General features: G+C 40.9%; 1 protein-coding gene across 11 annotated transcripts in view; it reads right to left on the bottom strand.

Annotated features, from left to right (window-relative positions):
* LOC138749782 (elastin-like) overlaps positions 1 to 18,595 on the bottom strand; it is a 270,705-nt gene that overhangs the window by 16,111 nt on the left and 235,999 nt on the right. For all 11 annotated transcript variants that reach the window (XM_069911641.1, XM_069911643.1, XM_069911638.1 and 8 more), the window contains 2 exons: positions 11,382 to 11,417; positions 9,868 to 9,945 (listed from right to left, as the gene is read on the bottom strand). In XM_069911641.1, coding sequence (XP_069767742.1) covers positions 9,868 to 9,945; positions 11,382 to 11,417 — 114 coding nt within the window. The remainder of the gene's footprint in view (positions 1 to 9,867; positions 9,946 to 11,381; positions 11,418 to 18,595) is intronic.

Genomic DNA, 18,595 nt, shown 5'->3' with positions numbered 1-18,595 from the left:
TGGGTATGACAACGGCTCTGTATACGCTTATCTTTGTGACTCTTATTATAGAATGAAGTAATGCTATCTTATTCGCTCTTCAAGTTTTAGTGCATGTAAATGTGAACACACAAAACAAGTTTAAAAAAATGTTAACCATGTTGATAATAATGAAAATGTAAGTTCCTGGTGCTAAAGGTAAAATTGCAAAGTTATACAAAGAAAACATGTTAATTAAAAGTAAGCTACTTTTGTTTTAAGAAATGGAGATGTAATGATAGTGATCATGTTTGCAATGCAACTAGCAATATCTTAAGGATCATAGTTCCTGTTTGATTATACTTGCCTGCTAGCAGGGGGCTCACACAGATGGAGAGATTGCTGATGAGAGATCTGTAATGGAGATCTACAAGCCTCATGGTTGCTGCTTACAACAACTTTAAAGTAAAGAACCTTTTCCTTCATCCACGTGTTGTCTAAGAACTCACATATATGAATACAAGATGAAATACAGGGTTTGAATCCCGTGCTGTCTGTAAGGAGTTTGTACATTCTCCCAATGACTGCACAGGTTTTCCCTGGTGGCTCTGGTTTCCCTCACTCTTCAAAACATCGGGTGTAAATTTGGCGGCACAGATTTGTGGACCAAAATGGCTGTATGTCTACATAAATAAATAATCATGGCCACAGAAGCATCCACGGATATATATAGTGAATTAAATAGTTCTACAACAAAGGTCTGAATCTTGGTTCTACCATTATGCAACATCAAGAGATCCATTATAAACCGAAAAAGACAACTTGAAACCAGTAAAGGTAATCTGTTGCTTGAAATTATATGAAAGTTTTATTTTATGATGATGAATCACTGGAATTTACATGTTAAGCTATTTTTTTCATGGAAAATTTCTTTACATGGAATAAAAATGATGAGAACCAAGAAATAGAATCACTTTATTTTTGTATACTGCACAAGAAAATATCCTCAAAAAGAAAGTAATGAATATAGTATTGAGTATTATGTCTCTTTATTTATCCCAAACACCGACCTAGGCAGGCATTTAGTAAAAGCTATTTAATCACTCAATTTCTAAAAGATAGTTACAATTTGCTGCCAGCAGTTCAGAAAGTTTTAAATTATCAGGCCCTTTTGAGGCAATTTAAAATAGGTTGTTGCTTGAACATCTTGAAAATATGTTATATTGTGGTGGTACACCACCGGCCTACTGCAGGGGGCAACCTCTGTACCTGCAGGAGCGTACCGCCGGCCTACTGCAGGGGGCGACCTCTGTACCTGCAGGAGCGTACCGCCGGCCTACTGCAGGGGGCGACCTCTGTACCTGCAGGAGCGTACCGCCGGCCTACTGCAGGGGGTGACCTCTGTACCTGCAGGAGTGTAAGGGGACAGGACAACACCTGGCTGGCTATCAATCAGTCAGCCTGAATGGATTAAGACCCACCCGGGTGGCTGTCAAATACCCTCCGGGATATAAGCTAGAGCCGGCCTCCCGAGGCCTCACATAGAGTTGCTGCAGCCATAGCCAGCCTGGCTCTGTGGAAGTCTGTGGATTAAAGCCTGTGGTATAGTCTTTACCTTGTGTGTGTCTGATTCTGTCGAACAGTGCACCACAATTTAATCCACAAAATTTTCCCACGGCTGCCGTGGAAAAACTCCTGTGCGCAGGGAGCCTTGAAGTTGACCCACGCCACCCGGAAGCCCAGACATGCTTTGAGATCTGGCAGCACACGGTCGAGGCAATCATCGAGGCACATAAGGGCGACATCCTGGACTCTGATCGGAAGAGGTTGGTCCTACTCCAGTCAAAGCTGGTTCCCCATGCCTTCCAGGTAACCAAAGGCTGCTCCACGTACAAGAGCGCAATGGACACTCTTGAGAACTTGTACAAGCCCCCCATGAATGTGGACTGTGCAAGGTACCTCCTCAACACCCAAGCCGAGCAACCCGGGGAGACGGCTGAGTCTTACCTGGGACACTTGCGAGAGTAGGCCCGACTGTGTCTGGCTGAACCCGGGGTAGGTGTAGAGGCGGTCGAAAGGCTGATCCGGGACGCCTTCATCCGAGGGCTACGCTTGAGGGACATCCAGCAGAAGCTGCTGGAAGACAACATCTATGCCCTAACCAGGACTGTGGAAGTGGTCCAAACCCTGGAAGCAGCAGTCCTGCACGTGGAAGCCTTCGATTCCAGGTTCCCCCTGGCTCCCTCATGGCCCTCTCACACTGCAGCTGCAGCCCCAGGCCGAGCTGGGGAGGAGAACATTGCTACGGGACACACCTGGCGCCCCTGTAAGTACTGTAGGTCCTGTTGTGGATCAGGTCGACGATCACGCCAAAACTGCCCAGCTGGGAACCAGTATTGTTCCCAATGTGGCAAGAAAGGCACTTTGCAAAAGTGTGCCTCTCTAAACCTGCCGGCAGCTCAGCGGCCCTCTATGACCTCCCCACCTCCCCCGCGGACACCCCATGTGCACGTGTCGGGCGGCGCCATTGTCCCTGCGTTAACTTCCTCCTTCTCCGATTTCAACCGCGCAACATCCGGCCTGGACAGCGACATTCACAGTGTGTGTCATGAGCATCTGCACCAGTCCCTGCTCTCGCCGCTCACTGAGAACGACAGTGATGTCATTTCTGGCTCACAACGTGACGTCACTTCTGGCCGACATAACGTCACTGCCACCGGCTGTGAGGATGTCATTTCCCCTGGAGCAGTGGACACAGCTGGGGAAGGAGGCCACCCACACAGCAGCTCCCCACGTGCCACTGCCATCTTGAGCCAGGCAGCGCCCGACATGGAGGGCCCCCGACGATGTTGAAAACGAAGTGGTCAACACAGGCGATGACCAGGCCACCCTACCGAGGCTCCCCACACGTCCAGAGGCCATCGGCTACCACATGCTGCACCTCATGACCGATATCAACGTGGTCAATATGGGCGACGACCTGGCCGCCCCATCGACGCTCCCCATCCCTCCGGATAGCAACGACTCTGATTCTGAGATGCTCCTGGCCATCACCACGCTGACTAGGGACATCCCCCACGATCTCGGGCGCTCGATGATGGATGTCCGAGTCAACAGGCAGGTAACAAAGTGGTTGTTGGACAGTGGCAGCACCGAGAGCTTCATTCACCTGAGCGTGGCCACCAAGGATAAGACTGTTGATACCCTCGGATGCTGCTCGGTCGATATAACGGTGAGAGGGGAGACTTACACAGGATTCAGGCTCTTGGTCATGCTCAAACTCTGTGCACCACTCCTCCTGGGCCTGGATTTCCAGTGCCACCTGCAGAGTGTCACCCTTACCTTCGGGGGGCCCCAACCTCTACTCACATTGCACAGTACGCCAACCTACCAGCCCCGGCCTACCTGCGGCCTCTCCACACTGCATATCACCCCAACGGTGCTCTTTCCACATCTTGCACTAGGCTGCAAGCCGATCGCCGCCAGAAGTAGGTGCTATTGCGCTGCATACAGGGACTTCATCAAGGCGGAGGTGTGGCGACTCCTGGCGGAAGGCGTTATAGTGCCTAGTAACAGCCCTTGGAGAGCCTAAGTCCTGGTGGTCAAAGGGGGAAGTAAGCCAAGGATGGTTGTGGATTACAGCCAGACCATTAATCGGTAGACCCAGCTGGATGCCTACGCCCTACCGAGGATCGCCGACATGGTCAATGAGATTGCCCGCTACCGGGTTTTCTCCATGATTGACCTGAAGTCGGCGTATCACCAAATCCCTATCCACCCGAACAAGCCCTACACTGCCTTTGAGTTGGACAGGCGCTTGTACCAGTTCCACCAGGTTCCTTTTGTGGTCTCCATCTTCCAGCGGGAGATGGATCGCATGGTAGACCGGCACAAGCTGAAGGCGATGTTCCCATATCTGGATAATATCACTCTCTGTGGCCGTGACCAGCAGGACCACAATGCTAACCTGGAAAAACTCCTCCAGACAGCCGTGGAGCTGAACCTCACTTACAACAAGGAGAAGTGTGTGTTCAGCACCACCCGCATCGCCATCCTGGGGTCCATCGTGGCCCATGGAGTCGTCGGCCCAGATCTGGAAAGGATGCACCCATTAATGGAGTTACCCCTCCCTCCACGCTAAAGGCCATCCGCAGGTGCCTGGGCCTGTTCTCTTATTACTCGCAGTGGGTCCCTCACTTCTCAGACAAGGACTGCCCACTGGCCCAAGTCACAACTTTTCCCTTCCCACCTGAGGCGCAGGCAGCCTTCACCCCGGGACCAGTGCTTTTGCGTAAGCATGTACGGACACACAAGGCCGAAGCGCTGGTAGAGCAGGTTTTCCTCCTTCATGCAAACCATAACTACGCTTCTTAAGTTAGGTTCAGCAGTGGCAGGGAGGCAACCGTCTCAACCAGGGACCTGGCACCACACCACGCCACCCCCAACCCAGGACGAAGTTGACCAGGCATACGTCCCCAGGGAGCTATGGTGCACACAGGGCCTCCTTGACCACCAGGGGCCCGCTTAAGCCTTAGGAGACAAACCTGCCCCCCCACCCATCCAATACGACCCGCATACATCAACCCCGGCCCCCCTGGTCACCCCTTTGCACGGCACCACACCAGCCCCCCCCACCCCACTTCCCCTCTGACCAGTGACCAGGAGCCAGTTCTACGATGGTCACAGAGACCCCGGTGCCGATGAATCATCTCAACCTGTAAATATTATATGTACATAGTGAGTGCGATTACTTGTTACTGCCCCGCCCCGGGACAATTTTAAAGAAGGGGGTGAATGTGGTGGTATACCACCAGCCTACTGTAGGGGGCAGCTCTGTAACTGCAGGAGTGTAAGGGGACAGGACAACACCTGGCCGGCTGTCAATCAGTCGGCCTGAATGGATCAAGCCCCACCTGCCGGGTGTCAATCACCCTCCGGGATATCAGCCTGCGCCGGCCTCCCGAGGCCTCACACAGAGTTGCTGCAGCCACAGCCAGCCTGGCTCTATGGAAGTCTTTGTGGATTAAAGCCTGTTGTACAGTCTTTACCTTGTGTGTGTCTGATTCTGTCTAACAACGCACCACAGATATATTTGAAACATTCTCTTACATAGTGTTAAATTTTGAATGCTTGCATAAGCTGTGTTTGTTGGGAAAAGTATCATGTATAATATGACTTTGAAAGCAAATAATCAAAAACTGTTTGGGATTTTTATATTGGCCTATTGCATATTGGATGCTTTACAAAAACGTATCAATTCTTCAAAGCAGTTACACGGTCTAAGAATTTCTCTACAGATCACAGTCGATGTCAATTTTTTTCACACATACGATAAAATCTTAGGAGAAATTATACCATTGATATTATTCTGGGTGCACACCTCCACCTACCACAAGTCCAAATTTTGTAAATTTATACTGAATTTTCCTCTTTAATGCATTTTCCAACAATATGTCAGATTAAAATTAAAGTAATTGAAAAATTTTTGATTTGCTGTGCTGCTTGGTCATTAATAGATAATTAAATCAGTTTCTTAGTTGCCACCCTGTCTTGATTTCACCGTTGAATATAGAACAGATGAGAGGTCAGAAACTAAGAACATACTGGAGATCAGATGCTGGTTCACATTGTATATGATGCCTCAACTTTACACTAACCTTATACAAAGATGAAGGTGGGTTAAATACAATCTTGCTCACAACTGTTCCATGGTATTTTGGTTGAAACTCTACATGATGCAGTCTTGGGGTTGTATACCATCAAAGGCAGGTCCTTTGGCCCATCTTGTCTCTATCAACCATTATTTCTATCTATACTAATCTCACTTGCCTGCAATAATTCTATATCCCTCTTTCCCCTGCTTCATCAAATACTTGTCCAGATGCTTTTTAAATGTTGCCACTCTTCCTGCCACTAACATCTTATCTGAGCTCATTCCAGACACCATCTATTGCTTGTGGAAAAAATGCACCCTGCAGATCCCCTTTAAACCTCCTCCCTCTAATTTTAAACCTATACCCTCTAATTCTAGACATCCTGACCACAGGACACAGATGCTGGCTATCTACTTCATCTATACCTCTCATAATTTGATACACCTTTATTATGTTGGCCTCCTTTGCTCCAGATAAAATAAACCAATCCTATCCAATCTTTTCTTATAATTCAAGCCCTTCAACTCAGGCAACGTCCCTATGAATCTTTTCTCAAACCCTCTAGTTTAATCACATCTCTCCTGTGGTGTGTGACAAGAACTGTGCACAATGCTCCAAGTGCAGCCTGACCAGCATTTCGTACAACTGGCATCCCAATTCTTGAACTCAGTGCCTTAACTGATGAAGGCAAGCATGTCTAAAGCCATCACCACTCTGTGTTGCTATTTTTAGGGAATTATATACTTGTAACTCTTGCTTCTCTTTTAAACAGCACTCCAGAGGGCCTGTCATTCAAGATTCATCAATTTGCACTTATCGAAGTTAAATTCTACCTGCCATTTCTTTGTCCACTTTCTCAGTCAATCTATATCTTAGACTTAGACCACCTTCTTCACTCTATTTCCACAATACCACAAATTTTGGTATTTTCTTCAACATGTAATTTTTAGTTTTCTATTTTTTTTAACACAGTAAGTTTAAAAAAAGCAATGGCCAATAAATTTCATGAGATCTTGGGTGTTACTAAATGTGCACTTCAAATTTTCAAAGGAAAATATGACAAGAGGATATGAGAAGAGGTCATAGAGGTTTTGGGGTGGAAGAGTAGTCAAAATCAGCAATCATAATCGGGCCATATGTAATACGATGAAAAAAAAGTGGTTCTGTCAGAGCTGCTGCAGTGGCAGCATTACCACTGGTGGGAACCTGGGAGAGTAGGGAGTGGAGATACAGCACTGCTCTGCTGGGTCCTACTGTCTGGTCTTGATGCTAATGGATCCCTACCGGGTATAAACCACCTGTTAGAAGAGCCAATGTGTGGTACATTTTTAATATCCTGCAATAATGGAAGTCTGTGCCCAAAGTGGCAGTGCCTGTGCCATATGGGGTTGCAAAATCTGTGGGAGAAGCCGACCGGCATAGGGCACCAGAAATAGGGGAAGACATCCTGTTGAGAAGGAGAAGCCTAAGAGGTGACCTTACAGGAAGGCAACCACATCAGTGGACCAGTGAAGGGGCTCAGCAGCTGAAGGACACACACACAGGCCATGCAATGTTGGTGACTTGCAATGGAAGGACTCGCATCAGGCTGAGGACTGCTGTAGACGGGCTCATAGGAACCAGATATTGGAACTGGGATTCGTGAGGGTGCTGAGAGCAAGAAGGGCTCTTAGAGGGTCCCAGGTGTTGAAATCTCCTGACTAATTGATAGATTTGGATCTGGAGCTTAGGTTGCCAGTGGATGGAATTGGTGTCTGTGTGGCTGCAGGAGAGCTAGAAGCGAATCCACTGTCACAGTGATTTTTCCCTAGATGCATTGAAACTTTTGACTTTTCTCAGCTGTCCAACTAGAACTATATAACATTGAACACTCAAGCAAGTGAATATGATAAAGTGAAGAGAGATGGAGATTCCAACAAGTGAAGATCTAGTTTTTAAGAATTTAGAACTCCAGGAAAAATGGTGCAAGGCCTTGTGGTTTGGAAAAATAATTTTAAAAGGAGGGTGTGATGACTAATGATTGGATACTGATAATTCATGTGAAACAAGACTTTTAATATCCCATATCTAAATAGTTTGTAAGTATCAGCAAAATAAAACAGAGTAAAATTGGTTGGTATTTCAGAAACACCAGACCAGGAAAAGGCAGATAATTTCTCTTCCTTAAATTAGTTAAAGACCCAATGGAACTTTTAAGACAATATGATGGTTTAGTCATTGTGTTGATGTTTTGAACTATGATGTACATGTAGATTTAAAAAACTGAGTTAATATTTTCAACCTTGTATTTTGGGTTTAGGAGTTAATAAAAGGCTTAATAAGCTTTTGAAAATTAAGATGCGAAACCTGAAATTGATTTGGATCTGAGCAAGATATTATAGAAACGCAATTTAGTTTTGTTACAGGAGAGCTGAAATTAGAAAATGTTTATGATGACTAGATATAGGAAGGTCTTGCTCAAAAGTGATCCTTAATTCTATTATGTCAAAAATCAGGATATCATCCAAGATGAAGGTAGGTTAATGGCAATTGTTTGAAGTGTATTACCCTATATTGGTTTAATATTCAAAACTATTATGTCGGCAGAATCACAGACAGCAATGAAGAAGGGTACAGGAGGGAGATAGATCAGCTCGTTGAATGATGTAATGATAACAATTGTGCACTCAATATCAGCAAAATCAAGAAGATGATTGTAGACTTCAGAAAGAAGTCAGGGGAACACGACCCAGTCATCATTGAGAGCTCAGTCGTCATTGAGAAGGTCAAAAACTTCAAATTCCTGGGTGTCAACATCATTGAAGTTCTGTCCTGGAGCCTCCATGCTGATGCAATTGCAAAGAAGGCTCACTAGTGTCTATACTTTGTGAGGTGTCTGAGAAGATTTGATGTCACCGAAAACTTCTACAGTTGTACAGTGGAGAGCATTCTGGCTGGTTTCATCACAGCCTGGATTGGCAGGTGCCAACTCTCAGGACAAGAATAAGCTCCAGAGGGTTGTTAACTCGGCCTGCGACATCACAGACACCAGACTTCACTCCATCAAGAACATCCATGTGAAGCAATGTCTTAAAAAAGTAGCCTCTATCCTCAAAGACCTCTTCACTCTGCTACCATTGGGAGAAATGTACAGGAGCCTAAAGATGAGCACTCAATGGCACAAGAACAGCTTCTTCCCAACTGCCATCGGATTCCTGAATAACCAATGAACATAAGACAGTGCTTTTACTTTTTATGCACTACTATTATTTTGTTATATATGGTAATGTCTCAAGATGGTTAAAATATGAATGTTTGCACGACGATTCTGCTAAATTTCATGACAATAAGTTTGATTCTGAGCAGCGGTGAGAGAAATGTGAATTGGAAAAATCAATGACAGCCCCACTGGTACATACTTATCTATTGAAATGGGTAGGGTCTATCACACACGCACCCACACACACACACACACACACACACGCACACACACCCACACACACACGCACCCACACACACACACACACACACACACACACACACACCCATCCCCCCCACCCCCTCAGGTACATTTCCTTGAACTTAATTCAAACAGAATAAGAAAACACCATGAATAATATTAAACCTTGTTAATTAGGAATCCAATGATCAAAGTACTCTTGGATGCCTTTTTGGTTTTCATATCAAATTCAGTCAATCATTTTGTGAAGTCCATTATTTCCATAGTTTAGGATCCTTTCATTATTCATGGTTTCATGACAAAATCAGTTAATTAGGTTGATTACTCTGTGGGGAGGGAGGGGGAGGTGGGGGCGCAGAAGACTACAAAAGATTTTTTAGGTAGTACCGAGTCAAATTGTTTCAGATTTATTTCTGTATAATGAATGTTCGGAGGTTGATCTGTATCTATCTTCCTGAACAGCAAGCATTTAAATCCATGGTTTATATTGTACCCATGTATTTCTAAGACAATTTCTTTATGTCTATATTAGCAATATTGCTTACCTGGATTTTCTTCTTGAATCCTTGGCAAACTTTGATTTTGGCCTAATTTACTTAACAGATAGGAATATCACATTAATGTCTTAAATGACTTCTGCACTATTTAAGACATTAATAGATGTCAGTTTTATAGATGTATGAAGTACATTTCATCAATTTACCAGAAATGTATCCTTCAAGAGTGCAGCTATCAACTGTTACTTTTGTGGAGACAGTCATATTGGATTACAAAAGATCTAATGGAAAATTTGCCTTTCTCAAGACAGTACATTACCCAGTCCAAAGCCAGGCTGTACAGCCACACCACCAGGTTGCACGCCTACACCACCAGGTTGCACACCTGCTCCACCACCTAGAATGCAAGCATGAGAAATTATTAATTTGATACACCAAAACCAATGGAAATCAGGGATCTATTCGGGCCAATAGGAACAAATTGATTCAATCATTCATGACAACATGGTGAAACATATATTTTCTCAAATTCTTTCTCATTTTTGGTCATAGAGGTACTGCTTCAGAGATGCCACCTTTAACATGATATCCTTTCTGACTCTTCATATGGATTGAAATCATTTCATGGTACTACAACTCTATGGTTCATTCCAAAAGAGAAACAGGAATTTCCACAGTATCCTTCCCACTCAATTTAATGTCACCACTAAACATGTCTCTTTTCCTCCCTCTCTCTCCTTTTCCTGCCACCTTTCTTCCACCTCTGCATTCACAAAGCTACCCCCTCCCCCAATCAATTCTCACCTTCCCTCTCCTGCCCTCTTCGCCATGTCCAAATATGGCCCATTGTCTGTTGGCCTGTGTTCCTCTTCCCACAGCCTTTTAATTCAGGTGCCTGCCTAATTTTTGCTCATACTTTGACAAAGGGCTCAGACCTAAAACATTGGTTATACATCTTTACCTCCTGTGGACACTGAGAGATCTGCTGAGTTCCTCTAACCACAGTACCTGCAGACTTTTTTGTTTAACAGCAAACATATGGATTCACTGGGAGGATTCATCACCTTATTATACTTATGAAATTGCATGTGTAGTTCCCAATCTCTATTCTGAGTCAATAAATAAAATTATATTTATTAAGTCGTGAATTTATTGTTAAGCAGCTACTGGTAGCTGCAGTTCTCTGCAGCCAACGTATTAAAAGAATTAAAAATTTTGAACATTATTACATTTCATTATAAAGTACAGATTAACCGTGAGAAAATCAATAATTGTTTTGATGTGTAAAAATAAAAAGAATATTTTAATAAGTCACCGAACTATCAGACTTTAATCATGATATGGATATAATTTTAAAAAATCATAATATATCTGGGTCCATTGTGACAGTTTAATTACCTCTTCTAATATTTACACAGGTAAACATTCATAATAATCAAGATCTTTGTATGGTACGGTTAGCGTAATGGTTAGCACAACACTGTGCAGTGCCAGGAAACAGGATTCGAATATGGCACTGTCGAAAGGAGTTTCTACTTTCTCCCAGAGTCTGTGCAAGTTTTCTCCTGTGCTCCGGTTTTCTCCCACTTTTCCAAACACACTGGGACTGTAGGTCACTTATGTGTAATTGGGGGGCACGGGTTTGTGGACCAAAAGGGCCTATTACCATTCTGTATGACTAAATATTTAAAAAATTAAAAATTTATGTTTAGTTTTAAAGTTATACATGCTATACTTTTCAGGAAACCTGCCTCATTCAAATGCACAGATCTGTCTGTTTCCCTCATAAACAAAGTATGAAATAAACATTTTGATACAAGCAGAATGACTTGCCTCCAAATTTAGCTGCTTTAGCTGCTGCGTAATCAGCTGCAACGACAGAGATATAACCAATTATGACAGTGCAGAGACAAACTAAGCAGTTCTATAGTATATAAAAAAACAATGACATTATGCAGAAAATCCAGTTGTAAAATAATTCAACTTGTGAATCTCTAAGACACACATGTCAAACTCAGGCCCGCGGGTCAAATTTGGCCCGTGATATAATTATATTTGGTCTGCAAGATCATATCAAATATGTATTAGAGCTGGCCCGCTGGCCGCCGCTCCAGTATAGTGCATGCACAGCTAATACTACAAATCCCAGAATGCTATGCAAATGCATTGGCACCAGCCTGTCAGCCCGCTAATCGCCCCCACCTCCTCTCTTTACTTTTATTAGCATCTGCGACCTGTCGCCTAACTCACATGTAATAAACCCCTTACGAAAAATGGCCAAACGAAAGACAGACCTTTCAAGACAGGTGGGAGGAAAACTGACCCCAGAGTTTGATGAACTTGCATCTAAGAAGAGATGCCAGGTATCTGGTTTAGACCCAGGTGCATCAGGGTAAATCACAGTGTAGCAAGCTAAGCTTGGATTAATATTTTCTTTGGTTCACTTTGAACTGTTCATCGTTGAAAGATTGGATTCTCATTGAAGCAAGTTGTTATTTTTTTTGACTTGTTGGCTTGTGAAACAAAAATACATTTAAAAGGAGCTTAAAGGCTATAGAGAAATATTATTTATTCAATATTTTATTTCTCATTTGTTAATACTTCTTCCGGAAAGAGTTTAACCAAAACTATTATTAAACATTTATTTTAATAAGAAAAAGTTTAACATTACATATGTTGAAAGAAGAAAAAACATGCAGATGTTGTTGAAAAATTTCAATAAATATTTAGTTTGGCCCACGACTTAGTCCAAGTTTTTAATTTTGGCCCTCTGTGAATTTGAGTTTGACACCCCTGCTCTAAGATGTGAATAAAGATTTTTAAAAAGCAGAATATAATTAATGCGAATACAAAAATTGAAATAGATGTGCAATAGTATAAAAAAAAACAATGACATTATGCAGAAAATCCATTTGTAAAATAATTCAACTTGTGAATCTCTAAGACACACATGTCAAACTCAGGCCCGCGGGTCAAATTTGGCCCGTGATATAATTATATTTGGCCCGCAAGATCATATCAAATATGTATTAGAGCTGGCCCATTCTTCATTAAATTTAGGTGGCAGTTATGCACTTTGGTTAAAAATAACACTATTTAAAGATTTTATAGAGATGTCCACCTCTCCCTGAACATTAGCTGTTCCAACTATGGATCGATTATCTCTATTTGCATTAAAGTCCAATGATGCTTGCATTGAATCTTGTAATTTCACTCTATTTAATCATAACAAATCTAACAGGTGGGAGTGTTTATTTTTAACCTGGAAATTGTAAATGTTGGGGTACTACCAGCTGAGAGTGTTAGTGGGATGGATTGTTTTGATTACAAGCTACTGTTTGGGACAGTGGAGTATTTTTTGGGGTTGGGGAGGGGTTTGCTAAATTAATGGGGATTTTGAGTAATTTGCTGGTTATCATTATTATAGATTTACAGAATTATACTATTTTAAGTTTTTAGATGATTAAAGATTTAAAGCTATTATTGTGGAATAAACCCACTGAAGAGGAGGAGGTATTTTCACATATTAAAAAGTTCCAATCTCAGATTATATTTTTACCAGAAACTCACCTTTGTCTATCTGATATTCCACAATTTTTTAGATTTCTGCAAGGGATAAAACATTTCTATGCAGCCAAATCTAGGGGAGTCTTAATTTTAATAGATAAATCACTATGTTTTATTAAACATAATTTAATTAAGCGACACCAACTAGTACATTTTATTACAAGCTTTATGTCTTTGTTAATATATTTTTTGAAGTCTTATCTCCTTATAGCCAGACTTAATTACATACTCTTTGGTTGTAGCGGTGACTTAAATTATTGACTCGATCCAATTCTCGACTGTTGATCTTGCAAAACTGCTAGTTTAAATAAGTCTGCTTTGTTTATTAATCCTTTTATGTTACAATCTGTTATTATTGATGCAAGGAGACTTTTTTTAACTGATGATAAAAAGTTTTTCTTCTTTTCTGGAGTTCACCATACATATACACATATTGATTACTGTCTCACGGATAAACAATTAATTCCTACCGTTGATTCTTGTAATTATGAAAGTATAATAATCTCGGACCATTATCAGAGTTACCTAAGACTACTAGACAAAGGCAATTTAATCCTCTTTTATTATCTGATCTGATTTTTTTGGAATTAATGAAAGACCAAATTGTCTTTTTTTAAAAATGAAAATACTTCTTCAGAGGTTTCAGACTTAATAGTCTGGGATGTCTTTAAAACTTCTATTAGAAGTAAAATTATTTTCTATAGTCTAATCTTAGAAGGAAGGCAAACTCTGAGAGAGATGATTTGGCTCGTAAATTAAAACGTATTGATTAACAATATGCTTCAGCTCTAAAACCTAAGCTGCTTAGAAAGTGGGTTGAACTTAAAACTAGACATGATTTATTATTTACTTACCCGAAATAAGCTCAGTCATTAAAATCTAAATATTATGACCTTAGGGATGAGGATGGTAAGCTTCTAGCAAGCTAAATTAAAAGTCAGATTTCTAAACAACGTATTGCTGAGATCTGCACAGCTGATGGTAAAATCATTAGTGATCAAGTTGAAATAAAAGATAATTTTTATCAGTTTTATTCTAAATTACATAGTTCTGATTTTATTCAATATTGAATTTTTTAGACAAACTAACAATCCCTTCAGTCTCTGCAGACAATAAAGTTAAATTGGAGCAACCTAACTCACAGCAGGAGATAGCGGTGGCTATGAACTCTTAACAGTCTGGGAAAAGTCCTGATCCGGATGGTTTCCCATCAGAGTTTTATCAAGCCTTTTATTTATTGACACCTTATTTGGATTTGGTTTTTACTAAAAATTAAAATTTGGACAATTGCCGCAAATTTTTTAATGAAGCTATTATTTCTCTTATTTTTCAAAAGAATAAGGATCGTTAGACTGTTCTTTTTATTAACCAATTTCTCTCAAATTTTGATGCCAAGATTTTATCCAAGATCTTAGCTTCCAGACAACAAAATATAATGCCTCTCATTATCTCTGAGGATCGGACTGGATTTATCAAAGGACATTATTCACAATTCAATGTTCGTCTACTTTTAGGTATTATTTATTCCCCTACTATCTCATCTTCTGAATGTATTCTTTCTCTAGATGCTGAAAAATCATTTGATAGGATTGAATGGAGATATCTTTTTTGTGTATTGGAGAAATTCAACATAGGTTCCCAATTTGTTAATTATATTAAATTAATATATTCATCCCCAACAGCTTCAATTTTTAAAAATTCAATTAAATCAAAACCTCTTACACTATTTCAGGGAACTAGTCAGGGCTGTCCTCTAAGTCCACTCTTATTTAATTTGGCTTTGAAACCACTAGGATTGGCTTTTCGGCAATCAGTTAATATTTTAGGAATCTCTGGAGCTTGAATTATCCAAAAGTATCTATTCATGCTGATGATCTTCCACTATACATATCCAGTCCTGACCAGTCAATTCCAGGCATCTTATCACTTTTTGGTCAATTGTCAGGTTACAAATTGAATTTGCAGAAGATTGAATGATTCCCTTTGGATTCTTCCCACTCTTTTGATTCCTCAATCTGTTTTAAAATTGTTAAAAATCTATTCAATTATTTAGGTATTACTATGATCAGAAAGATCTCTAACTTGTTTAAGGAAAATTTTCTTACCTTATTGAATCATGTTCCACTATCTTTATCTTAATTGTCTCCTCTTTCAATGATGTTAATAGGGAGGGGTAACATATATTTGAGATGAATATCCTGCCTCAGTTCTTGTATGTTTTTCAAGCTGTCCCAGTATTTGCTCCTAAATCATTTTTTGATTCATTCGACTCAATTATTTCCTCTTTTGTCTCCGTTTGGAAAAAAAATTCCTTCAAAATATTAAGAGAAATGGGGGTTTGGCTTTACCTAATCTGAGATTTTATTTTTGGGCAGCAAACATTAGATTTATTATTATTTATTTGGCAACATCATAATGAATATTCAAGTGCCTCAGGAGAGATTTAGAGATTAAATCCATTAAAAAACATTCTCTTATCTCAGTATGAGCACATTTGACATTTTCGCTGATAATTTGGTACTTTGTGTAATTGATTTGATTTGGTTCCAATTTAGAAAGCATTTTCATTATCATAGATTGTTAATAATTAGTCCAATTTTATGTACTTCCTTTTTTATAAAAACCTTTGGTTCAAGACATTGGATATACTCAGTGGTCTAGGTTAGGTATTCAATCTTTCTTGGACATATATAAAGCAAAAACCTTGGCTCTTTTGAGCAATTATCTGCTAAATTTAAATTACTTCATCAATGTTTCTTTTGCTATTTACAAATTAGGAGTTCTTAAACTCCTTAATGTTGAGACTTCCCCAAGACTTAGATTTTAATCTTATCTGGAAAGAATATAATTTTTGACCTAATTAGAAAGGACTGCTTTCAGCCCTTTATGAACTACTGTACTTTTAAGATTTGGCGATAGTTCTTTATCCAACATTAAGAAAGATCAGGAACGACTATTTCCTGAAGATACATGGGATTATATTTTGAAAAAATGTACCTTTCATCCTCTTTCTGTGCTTGACATTTCTTATTACAATTTAATGTAATCTATAGGGCCCATATTCCAAAGTTCAATTAGCTGAATTTACCCAAATATATCCTCTAAATGTGATAAGTGTACAACTCAGGAATGTACTTTATATCATATGTTCTGGCTCTATTTCTCCCCCACCCCCCCCCACTCTGTCACTACTGGAAAGAGGTATGTAATACACTAGCTTTAATTCTTGATATAAATCTCTCTCTGAGTCCTTTTATTGCTATTTTTTTACCTTGAGTGCACCAATGGACAATTTTGATTCCATCTCAATCTTTAGCTTCCCTGAGTGTTAGAAAGTGGAAAGATATTGTCTGTCCCAGACATACACAATGGTTATTGGATTTTATGGCATCCCTCTCTCTGGAGAAATTAGGTGTTCAACGACTGAAACAAGTTTAAAAAAAAGTTTTCTTTGGGGTTCTTTTTTCAATTATTTTCAAAATTTATAGATCAATTATATTTGCTCTTTATTAAAATCTTTTTTACTCTTTTTTATGTTTTGAACTATTAGTATTGAAATTAATAGTTGATGCCTGGCTTTAATTGTAATTGCTCAGTTAATAAATTGGGGTTAGAAATTACATTAGTTAATGGTTTTTAATTTTTTCTTTTCTTTTTTTTTTAAACATCGATAACATGGGTCATATGTATCTTATTTATTGTTGTTTATTATCTGCAATTTTAATTTACTTTTGTAGAGGGTCGCTACGGTTATAGCTCAAGGTTATAGAAAGACTCTCACACAAAGGGAGTGCAGTCGACACTGACTTTATTGAGGAAAAGTTCTGCCTTTTATAGGCAGCTGGCTGCATCACCACCAGGGCGTGGCTTGAGTGGAGCTGGCTTCTGATTGGCTGTCTCTGATCTGCAGGCCAAGATTGGACCCCCTGCAATTCATTGACGGTGATTGGTTACTGTGGCTTATGGGAGCGGGTCTCTCATCCTGTATGCTGCTTGCTCGATCGCTGTGTTCGACAGTCATTTCTTGTGCCGGCCCTTGGAGTGGCCCGCAGACCGCTATACTTTTACCTGAACTTAATATCATATGTATATATGTTATTGCTATTATTTTCTCAAAAAACAATAAAAAGATTGAAAAAGAAAGGAAAATCAATGACAGCCCCACTGGTGTATACTTATCTATTGAAATGGGTAGGGTCTATCACACACACACACACACAGTGAGATGCAGACAATTTTAACTAATGAGAAGGAACAATGTTACATTTCCTTGAACTTAATTCAAACAGAATAAGAAAACACCATGAATAATATTAAACCTTGTAATTATAACACATGTTAATTAGGAATCCGGCATCATCTGCAAAGAGTAGTTCACGGACAAGTTTATCTTGTGTCTTGGTGTGAGCTTGCAGGCGCCTCAGATTGAAGAGACTGCCATCCGTGCGGTACCGGATGTAAACAGCGTCTTCATTGTTGGGGTCTTTCATGGCTTGGTTCAGCATCATGCTGAAGAAGATTGAAAAGAGGGTTGGTGCGAGAACACAGCCTTGCTTCACGCCATTGTTAATGGAGAAGGGTTCAGAGAGCTCATTGCTGTATCTGACCCGACCTTGTTGGTTTTCGTGCAGTTGGATAATCATGTTGAGGAACTTTGGGGGACATCCGATGCGCTCTAGTATTTGCCAAAGCCCTTTCCTGCTCACGGTGTCGAAGGCTTTGGTGAGGTCAACAAAGGTGATGTAGAGTCCTTTGTTTTGTTCTCTGCACTTTTCTTGGAGCTGTCTGAGGGCAAAGACCATGTCAGTAGTTCCTCTGTTTGCGCGAAAGCCGCACTGTGATTCTGGGAGAATATTCTCGGCGACACTAGGTATTATTCTATTTAGTATAATCCTAGCGAAGATTTTGCCTGCAATGGAGAGCAACGTGATTCCCCTGTAGTTTGAGCAGTCTGATTTCTCGCCTTTGTTTTTGTACAGGGTGATGATGGTGGCATCACGAAGATCCTGAGGCAGTTTACCTTGGTCCCAACAAAGCTTGAAAAAAACACATGCAGTTTGGCATGCAGAGTTTTGCCGCCAGCCTTCCAGACTTCTGGGGGGATTCCATCCATACCTGCTGCTTTGCCACTTTTCAGTTGTTCAATTGCCTTATATGTCTCATCCAGGGTGGGAACCTCATCCAGCTCTAGCCTTAGGGGCTGTTGAGGGAGCTGGAGCAGGGCGGAATCTTGGACTGAGCGGTTGGCACTGAAAAGAGATTGGAAGTGTTCTGACCATCGGTTGAGGATGGAGCGGTTGACGCTTTAGTTGCCCATTCAGAGCCAGCTCTTCAGCGCTTGACGTCCTGCTTTGCGGAAACTGCCAAAATGTTTGGCCTGGAAGTCAGCCTGAAGAAAACTGAGGTCCTCCATCAGCCAGCTCCCCACCATGACTACCAGCCCCCCCACATCTCCATCGGGCACACAAAACTCAAAACAG

Source organism: Narcine bancroftii, chromosome 14, assembly GCF_036971445.1.
Source record: "Narcine bancroftii isolate sNarBan1 chromosome 14, sNarBan1.hap1, whole genome shotgun sequence".
Lineage (NCBI taxonomy): Eukaryota > Metazoa > Chordata > Chondrichthyes > Torpediniformes > Narcinidae > Narcine > Narcine bancroftii.
This window is presented reverse-complemented; position numbering and strand designations above follow the sequence as displayed.